Genomic DNA, 9,489 nt, shown 5'->3' on the forward strand with positions numbered 1-9,489 from the left:
TCTTTCCCAGCATCAGGGTTTTCTCCAGTGAGTGCAAACATGTCTTTCAAATGCCGGGAAAGATGCCTGGCTTTAAAGTTTGATGCGAACGTATCAAGCAAGCTAGTACTGTGAAAGGGTCATTATGGCTCCTGATTCTGCCACTTTCTCCAGATACTTGGTGACATATCTCTGCAGGTCTGCTATTGGTTCACTGACTTCAGCCTTTGAGAAGTTCCTGGTGGTGATGCACTGTGCTAAAACTGATGCTGCTTTTGGAAGAGCAGTTCTTCAGAGCCTGTTTCTTCAAGACGACCTGCAGATAACATCAGGTACATGGCTCCCTAGTCATCAAATCACCGCAGACTGTGACTGCAGCCATGAAATTAAAAGACGCCTGCTCCTTGGGAGGAAAGCGATTGTGAACCTAAACAGCATGATAAAAAGTAGAGACATCACCCTGCCAACAAAAATACGCATGGTCCAAGCAATGGTATTCCCAGTAGTCATGTATGGCTGCGAGAGTTGGACTATAAGGAAGGCCGAGCGCCGAAGAATAGATTCTTTTGAACTATGGTGCTGGAGAAGACTCTTGAGAGTCCCTTGGACTGCAAGAAGATCAAATCAGTCAATCCTAAAAGAAATCAACCCTGACTGTACCCTGGAAGGCCAGATAATGAAACTGAAGCTCAAATACTTTGGCCACCCAATGAGAAGGGAGCAATCACTGGAGAAGAAGACCCTGATGCTAGGAAAGATTGAAGGTCAAAGAAGACGGGGATGGCAAAGGATGAGATGGTCAGACAGTGTCATAGATGCAACGAACATGACATTGAGCAAACTTCAGAGGACAGCGGAAGACAGGAGGGCCTGGTGGGGTCTGGTCCAAGGGGTCGCAAAGAGTTGGACTCGACTGTGCGACTGAACAACAACAACAAAAATTGATGCACTGATAGCAGCTTTCATTCCAAGGGTCACAGTTCTGAAAGCCAGAGAGTGATCCCCGAAGGACTCCATGAGTAAGAAAACGAAGTTAGTGCCGTGCCATAACCAGAAGGCCACAGTACTGGCAACAACGGCAGTGGCCACATTGTTGTGTTGGCAGGGGCTTCCTTGAGGCGAACAAAAATAATTGCCAATTGCTCAAACACAAGTAAGAAGGTTTTTGAGTATTTTATAAAGGGCCACTGATTTCATGGCAGATGGTAGTCTGGACAACCATGAAACATTCTTAATGAGCCATGGCATCTTCCATGGTAAACAGGCATCATTTCTGGCAAAACTAGGCAGTTGACATGACCTCCAAGATTTGTGATGCTGCAGGTCCCTACTCTAGGGGCAGACTTTGCAGCGATAAGTTAGCCGAGGGCCTGGCAGAGACTACAGACCAAAACAAAGTTATGCCTTTTGCAAATAAGAAAAAAGACAAGCCGTTCAGGGATTCCTCCAGTGCCTCCTATTGTTCATCAAATACAGGACATTCAGGATGGAAACTCTACAGGGGACTCTGCATCCAGATTTCATGGCCTCAGTTGATCTGACAGGGCAGACTGTTTCCTGCTTACTGACAATTTCTCCGCTTCATGGACCACGGCCAGCCACCCGCCTATCTTATATGTGTTCCTGAAGCTACTTTATTTATTTATTTATTTATTTATTTATACATTCAATTTATATACCGCTCTAACCTTTTTTTTGGCAGGTCTCTGAGCGGTTTACATACATATTCCAAATTCCCTAACTATGGCCACATTTGTTGATGGGTGGTATCTGCCTACCAGCACCCAGGGCTGCTTGTTTTTCTGGCTTCTTTTAGCGGCTTCGGGTATCGGCGTCCTTCTGGTGCCCTTTTTTCTGGAGCCGGTCTTTTTTTGGGTAGCTTCCTCCGGCAGGCCTCGTTCTGGCGCGTAGCTCCGTGTCAGCTGCGGCTCCGGCTAATGTCCTTGGTGGCTCCGCCGGGCCGTGCCACACGTCACCACGCTCTCTGGGCTCCGCCTCCAACGTCGATGTCGCTCCACTGGGTCGCCAGGAACTGCTCCACCGCCATTGCCAATTGTGGCTCTGGTGGCCAGCCCGTGTCACAAGGGAGTCCTCCCTTATTTGAGTGACCTTTTAGTTTGGTCTCAGTCACACCAGAAGTGTGTTCAGGATGTCCAACCAGTGTTACGCATGCTGCAGGATTATGGATGCCTAATAAACACAGAAAAGAACCATCTAGCTCCAGCTCGTTCTTTTGTCTGTGTGGTAGTGCCAGTCGATAACGTCCGGGGGGGTGGGGGGGGATTGAAGGTCCAGAAGATAATGTCCGCAAATGTTAAATGCTGAGAGCCGCTTCAGTAGACCTGATGTTTTTTTGTACATCCCCCAGGCCCCATGATTGCCGTCCTAGAGACTTCCATTGGCCAGAGCACATTCCAGGGTCCTTCAGTGGACACTTGCTGTTCCAGAAGTGCCCCTGGACTCAGACCTTGTTCCGAAAGTTTTCCATCTTTTGCACTGGTCCTGTTCCTGCGTCCCTAGTAGCTGCCTGGACATTGAGCAGCTGAAGGTCTTTCCCGTCATGCTATCTCTGTGCTGGAAGAACCGTGGCTTCACATGCCAGATCTCTTCATGGCAGGCTGCTGTTAAAGGGCTAGGAGCAAGGCCAATACAAATGTGATGGTTCTGTTGTTCATGCAGTGCAACAGCACGGCTCATCTGGCATCCGATACTAATTAACGCATTGTGGAATATATATATCTTCCTCCATTCCAGAAACATTCAGGGATTCTACAGCAGGCTAATTTTTTTTTTTAATGTTGCTGGCAGATAAGATGCTTAAATTATCTGCTGCTGGTAATGGGGGGGGAGGGGGTTTATATAACCTCCCTTTTCAAAAGCAGCTCAAGACGCCTCGCAAACCGTACACAGTTGGGTGAAAGCAGGCCAAAGGAAGGAGCCTCGTGGCGTCTCCCCCCCTCTCCTGCAGAATGGCTGGCTGCTGATCAGAATGTGAAAGGCCAGGGGCCGGTGGACCAGGAGGGCCGATGGGAAGAAGCCTGCCCTTTTTCTTCCAAACTGCAGGACAGCTGGCTGCTCGTGGCCCGAGAGTGGGATGGCTTCATGCTTTTGCTAAAGTCCATAATGTGTTGGACCCTTTCCTTCGCAAAACCTCACGTAAACAGCCAGGAAGACATATTTCTGGTACCGTATGTTCAAAAGCTAGTGCTGACAATATGGAACATTTGAAGTGATAGGATAGTCTTGGTAACATTAAGATGCAATTAAAAAAAAAATTAAGATGCAAATAACAGCGAGGAAAACTTTTTTTTTAAGCACCCTGTTTATCTATTGGCTGTTTTATGCTTTAAAAAAGTTTTAAAAGCATGCATGTGGATGAACAACGCTACGACTGACCTGCCTTTTTATGCAACACTGACCCTTGCTATGTTCAGGGGGCTTTTAAAATTATACTTCCCGTATTTATTGTGCAAAGTGGGTTTAATGGTACAACAGTATAGTGATGATAAATTATATTAAATGATCATTACTTGATTTTTTTTTTAAGCACCCTGTTAAACGGGCTCATTAGCAGCAGTGGAGCAGCTGGGATGTTTTGGCCCACAAAGTGTCCTTTCTTTGACAAGCCTTTGCTCAGCAGAGCCCTCGTGATGATCTCAGTGTGGCTGCTCAGTGCCTGTCTGGCTGTTGGCTGGCTCATAAAATGTCAGCGGCTTCTGCTCCACAGAAAGCTGTTTGCTTTGCCCTTCTTGCCTGCAAAGTGCTTCAGGGGCAGCCAGTCAAATCCGGAGGAAAAGGGGTGGGGTGGAATGCTAAGTAGCCATTTCCCTGAGCCTTGTAAATATTACTCTGCAGTAGACCTGGTATTTTTCCGATAATAAAAAATGCCGGACTAAATTGTTGATCTTCTAGGGAATTAAGTGGTGATCTTGGCGTCGGCTTCACAGCTGAATGGGAGAGCAATACATGAAAGCTTTTTATTCTCAGGGTTGCTGAGAAAGGGCACCACGTTCTGTCTGTTTCAAATACTTTTCTGACTGATGTATTGTAGATTGGGGGTTGACCTATTGTGAGTTTGCTTTCTAAAAAAAAAAAATTAAATCTATTGAATACAGAGGGAAAATGTATCGATGTGAATAAGAATCCCGTTGATCTGCTGCTGTGTTCTTCCAACAGATGTAAGGATATGAGCTTCAGCCATAAATCAGAAGCTACAACTGGAAGAGTGCTTCACATGTGATTTTAACCTCCAGAAGTTGAACAGCAAACAATAACAAACCATTTAAATAAATAGTGAAATTTTTAAGAAGCCCCTCCCCCCTTCCGTTGTACAAAGCTGGATTTGATACAGCAGAGCCACCGTAGGCATTTTCATCCCTTGCTTTTGGTTGAGGCGTACAGCTGGCTTTTTACTAGAGTTGTATGTTTTATATGTTTTAATGTGGTTTTAATTATATTGAATTTTATATTGTTGGACTGTATATTGTTGGAACCTGCCCTGATAGGCTTCCCAAGTCCCCCCGGGGGGCAGGGAAACCCCCTCCCCAGAGGCCTGTTCCGCCGCCGCCGGATCGGGCCCCCGGAGGAACTCCACCCCGATGTGCGCGTCACCTGGAAGTGACGTGACCATGCCGGGCATGCTGGGGGCGGGGCCACGGCAATCCAAGGGGAAACTCTGTGGTTTTCCCTCGTATGGCCATGGCCCCGCCCCCAGCGTGCCTGCCGTAGTCATGTCACTTCCAGGTGCCGTGCATGTGGCGCGCGCACACACCAGATGACAGCCGGGAGCCCCCCGCTCCGGCAGAAGATCGACTTGGCAACCCTATGCCCTGAGCCGGTCAAGGGGAGGGCGGGATATAAATCCAAATAAACATAGACATAGGCAAGCCCCTGAAAGCCACTTGCTGGCTTTCAGATTGTAACTTCAGCCTCTTCCAGCTAGCAGTTCACCAGTACAAAATTTAAATCATGTTGGCTTAACCTAGTTTGGTTGGTTTGGTGCGCCTCCAAGTCAGCAAGCCTCCTTAATGTCCGGAATGCTTTATTTTGTATCTTCGCCAGCCCAGTCAGTGACTGCTGCCATGATTGCAAAGCTGTGCTTCTGACTTCCAGGCAAAAAAAGGTTGCCGCTCTCTCCCACCCCAGGAAACCATTTTCTAAACTGGATTAAGGTTGTGCGGTTTGCAGACTCAGAGTATGCTGTAGCCCAGCTGTGACTGTCTGTCCTGTTCACCATTTTAGAGGTTGCCTCATGCAGACCAGTCCCTGAGGCCTGGCCCACACCCGCTCTTAGGAGAAAGTGGGGGAATTGGATTGGACCAGTTCAGGTGGTGCAACACCATTTGTGGAATATTTTTAACTTGTATAATTCTTTAATGTGATGAGCGTTGAGAAAAAGCCATCTCCCACCAGCAGTTTGAAGTTGTTTGGCCTGTCCTACCATCTCATTCTGGTTCCCCTGAAGACCAGACCTCGGCGCTGAGAATTCTGACGCTTCCCTGAAGGAGGACGAGGGTGGCTCTGCGAGAAGGGGGAGCCTCTCACCACTCTGCTTCCTCCATCCTTATTTAAGTGCTTAATTGACCCCTCCTTCACTGGCTAATTGCCCCTCCCCCTTCCAGTATGGGCGGGGGGATTGGTGCAAAGTTCACTCAGCCCTGCAGAGAATATGTCATTAGAACAGAAGTCCGGCTGTTAGGCCAAAGGCTGATCTCTGCATGGGATGCTGCACTTAACTTTGGTCTCCTGCTCCTTGGCTGTTAAAGCCACGATGGATGCAGTGTGTGTGCTTGATCTGGGCCACACTTTAGAAACTTCCTGTTCTGGACAGCTGATGCTGTCTGCTCATGGGCTTCATGGTTTGTTTGTTTCTTTAAACAGGGTAAAGTTGCAGAGCATGGAAAGCATTTGGATCTTATTACCAGGCCCAGCAGTCTCTACTATGAAATGTGGCACACGCAGAGCAGCCGGATGCTGAACAGGAATGTCAAGGAGCAGTGGGAAGAGAGGAGCAATCACATGTCCAAAGAGGAGGAAAGGAAGAAGCTCCAAGAGGAGATCATCAACAGCGTGAAAGGCTGTGGGAACTGTTCATGCTAAGCACGAGCCCAGCTTGTCTCTCTCTCCTTTATGGCCTCATCCCTCTGGTTAAATGGAGGCCCAGACGTTTGCACTGAAGCTGTTTCCTGCGTTTGACAGAATGAACAATCCTGGTTTGTAAGAAGGCCTTTCTCAGTGGAACACCGGTTTTTAGCCGAAGGATTTTAGTTCTGCCTCTTGGCATCCCTAAGAGCAATGAGATGGGGAGTATGTTGAGACCTTCTTGATATAATTGATCTTTGTACGCTTCGGGGGTTGTTCGCAGACATGAGTGCATCTTTGGGGGGGGGCAGTTCCCTGCCATTTGGACAGAGTCTGAACATCTTTGTGGCATGTTTGCTTTACTCTGCTCTTCACTACTACAAAGGGTGGGTTGAAGTTGTCTTTATGTATCTGTTTCAGCAAAAGTTAATTAACTGGAGCATGAGTGTGAAGGGATGTGTGTGTGAAGTAGTTAACATTCTTTGAATAACTGTTTTGATAGAATTTATATCTTTTTTAAAGAATAATGGTCATTGTCGGTTGTAACAAATTCTAAGCAGAGAAATTTCTACTTAGTTCTTCACTCTTCCCCATTCCACCCCCAATTTGTCCTAGTCCCCCCAAATTTTGGGAGGTCTGAGACTTCAAAATTATGAACAAAAACGTGTATCTTAAGATCAATAAATCTTACAAGGCACAACAATAAAGGCCAATACATCTCCAGTCATTACTGTTCATAGATGTGCTCAAGCAAATGCTTTTATTAAGTTTTAATGAGAATATGACAAATATTGTCATTGTTTTAGCAATAAACCAGGTTTCTGAGACAGACGTTCTTCAAATCATTGGGAGCAGTTTGGGACTACCCATGAACTGAACCCAGTTTTGTCTAGCTTTCTGAAGATATTACATGTTTTTAAAATGTATGGGCTTGAACAAAAGATGTCCTTGATTAAAAGCCACTATTCAGTAGATATTACAGTACAAACATGAATGCCTTTCATGTAAAACACAACCTTGGTAAAATGTTTAAGTTTAAAATTGCTTTAATTTAGCATGTGAATAGACCTCTTATTTGAACTTATGTACAGAATAGCACAAAGACAACAAATGTAACTTTTGAAAGGCTAAAAGTGCTTTCTGTACCTCCTTTTCTCAATCCTGCACAGCCTTGGGAGGGAAGGAAATAATACCTGCCGCTGCATACAGGAGGATTGTTTACATAGCTTGTATTTTCTGAAATCTTGTGGTCTGAGTATGGAGCTCTTTGGTCAGCTTTTTCATCCTTCTTAATGTATATGCACCTTCACCCAGAAATCCTGGGTGAATCATGGGTTGCCTTTGCCTATAAAAACATATCTATTCATTACAGGGGAAGGGGGCAGAGCTCTCTCTGCACTGTGCACGCACACACCTGCGCATGGCAGGGACAAGTGAATCGCCTCCATTCTGTTCCAGTGTTCATCTGCAGTTTCATGACACCTTGGGGTTCAGGCTCAGTTTTCTCCCAGTGAGAAAGGAGAATTTTACAAAGTTGATAATGGATTTTATGCAAGAAAAAATGTTACTCCTTTGGATGTACTAAATTTAAACATTTTATTTTTGTTGACTTTCCACAGAACTGCAAGAGCATGGCAGCACTCTTCTGCAAAAAAAAGCCAAACAAACTTTTTTAAAAAACCAACCCTTTAAAGAGAACCCTTTAAAGAGAGTGTGTGCCAAAAACACATTTTATGTTTTGAAAGAACCATAAATTCTGACATTGAGTTCTGGGTCAGTAAATACTTCTGATAGTTCAGAATCCCGAATTCTGGGGAGAAATTCAGCATAGGACCGTTTTGTAAGCATGCCTCATTAAGTGTTCAGTGTTATGTTTTTAAAAGAACTTCACCCCTGCCAGTGGTGGCGTTAGAAGACCAGAAACTTTGCCTCACTTTAAGTGTTGCGGCTGAAAGCAGGGTACCTTTTGTGTTCATACCAAGCAGATGTTTCTCCAGTGGTCCTGGGTGGGGCAGTCTTCTCTTCTGGGATAGTAGCTCCTCCCTCTCCGCTGGCAGGGTCCTCATACTTTGTGATCCCAGAGGGGAGGGACTTGTCCCAGAGATCTCCAATCTTTCGGCCCCACCTAGGCAGCAGAACGTTGTCATCAGTGCTCCAGAGAGTGCAACGATCCCAGGAAGACAGCAATGAAGAGGCTTGCGAGGGAGGGGAGGGCTGAGTCATCCCCCCCCCCAATATCCATGCCGCGTCTGAGCGGCAGTGAGCTGATTATTGTTCCGGTGGCGCTGGGTGATCCCTGGCAGCCACGGCTGGAACGTAGATACCCACAGAGGACTCCAGCCTTCAGGCCTGGGTTCGCGGTTGAGTCTGACGCAGCCTGCAGGGCAGTGTTGAGGATCTGGCAACCTTCCGCAGGCTCAGAAGCAGCCGGCAATGCTGTCCATGGGCAACCTGCTGAAAAGGAGCAGCCAGAGCCCCGATTCCCTTGCCTGTATGTGGTATAAGACGGAAGAGAAGGACCCCCCTCTCGCACTGCCCAGGAGGGGCAGCGAGTACCAGGGTCAACAGCACCAGAGTCTCCTTCATGACACGGTTTGGTGAGCCAGTTTGGTGTAGTGAGCCAGTTTGGTGTAGTGAGCCAGTTTGGCCCCGGGGGGAACTCCACCCCGACGTGCGCGTCACCAGGAAGTGACGCGGGCACGCTGGGGGCGGGGCCATGGTTTTCCCTTGTATGGCTGTGGCCCTACCCCCAGCGTGCCTGGCGTCCTCCCGTCACTTCTGGGTGACGTGCGTGCGGTGCGCGCGCACACTCAAGACGCCGGCCGGGAGCCCCTGCTCCCGGCGAAGATACACTTGGCAACCCTAGTGCAGGGAAAACCCCACCACTCAAGCCACAAGGGTCAGGAGTGCCTGCAACAGCTGCAACAGCGGTATCCTCAGTCAAATTGCAGCAGAGAAGAGATGAGGTTGATGGCATCAGGGACTCCCCTCTTGCCAAGGTGCTCCCCATACGGCATCTCAATGGGGTCTCCAGCCCTAGGGACAGGAGCCCCCCACACACATACACCTGGGAGGCCTAGAAGAGGGGGAAGCAGTCGCACGGGGGTGCCTCAGCCCTGCCAAGTGGCTTGGGAGGCTGCAGAAGTGGTCGACTTTGAGAGGAAAGAGACTGCTCCTACTGTAGCAACAGCCTGCTCCCTCCCTCCTGCCTCCTGGTGAGGCCAAAGCCAACTTAAAGTTGCAGAGCATGCCTGGTAGGGGGAGGAGTACTTTCAGTTTCCCTTTGGGGAGAAGCTCTTTGTTCTAGTGGGAGATGGCTATGTGGGCAGGCCTCTCAAGGTCACGGCCTCCTGAAAGCAGGGGTCTCGGAACCAGACCCTTTCTTTTCTTATACATTCACCTCCATCCCAGGGTCTCAATCTGAGAAAG

At 47.9% G+C, this 9,489-nt stretch overlaps 1 protein-coding gene across 1 annotated transcript in view; it reads left to right on the forward strand.

Annotated features, from left to right (window-relative positions):
• The window catches only part of ABCB7 (ATP binding cassette subfamily B member 7), a 90,095-nt gene extending 83,223 nt beyond the window's left edge, over nt 1-6,872 (forward strand). The window contains exon 17 of the mRNA XM_015406985.1: nt 5,860-6,872. Within this exon, the coding sequence (XP_015262471.1) occupies nt 5,860-6,078 (219 nt within the window). The 3' untranslated portion in view covers nt 6,079-6,872. The remainder of the gene's footprint in view (nt 1-5,859) is intronic.
• Nucleotides 6,873-9,489: the final 2,617 nt, after the last annotated feature.

This window comes from Gekko japonicus, unplaced genomic scaffold (assembly GCF_001447785.1).
Source record: "Gekko japonicus isolate JY-2015 unplaced genomic scaffold, Gekko_japonicus_V1.1 scaffold1713, whole genome shotgun sequence".
Lineage (NCBI taxonomy): Eukaryota > Metazoa > Chordata > Lepidosauria > Squamata > Gekkonidae > Gekko > Gekko japonicus.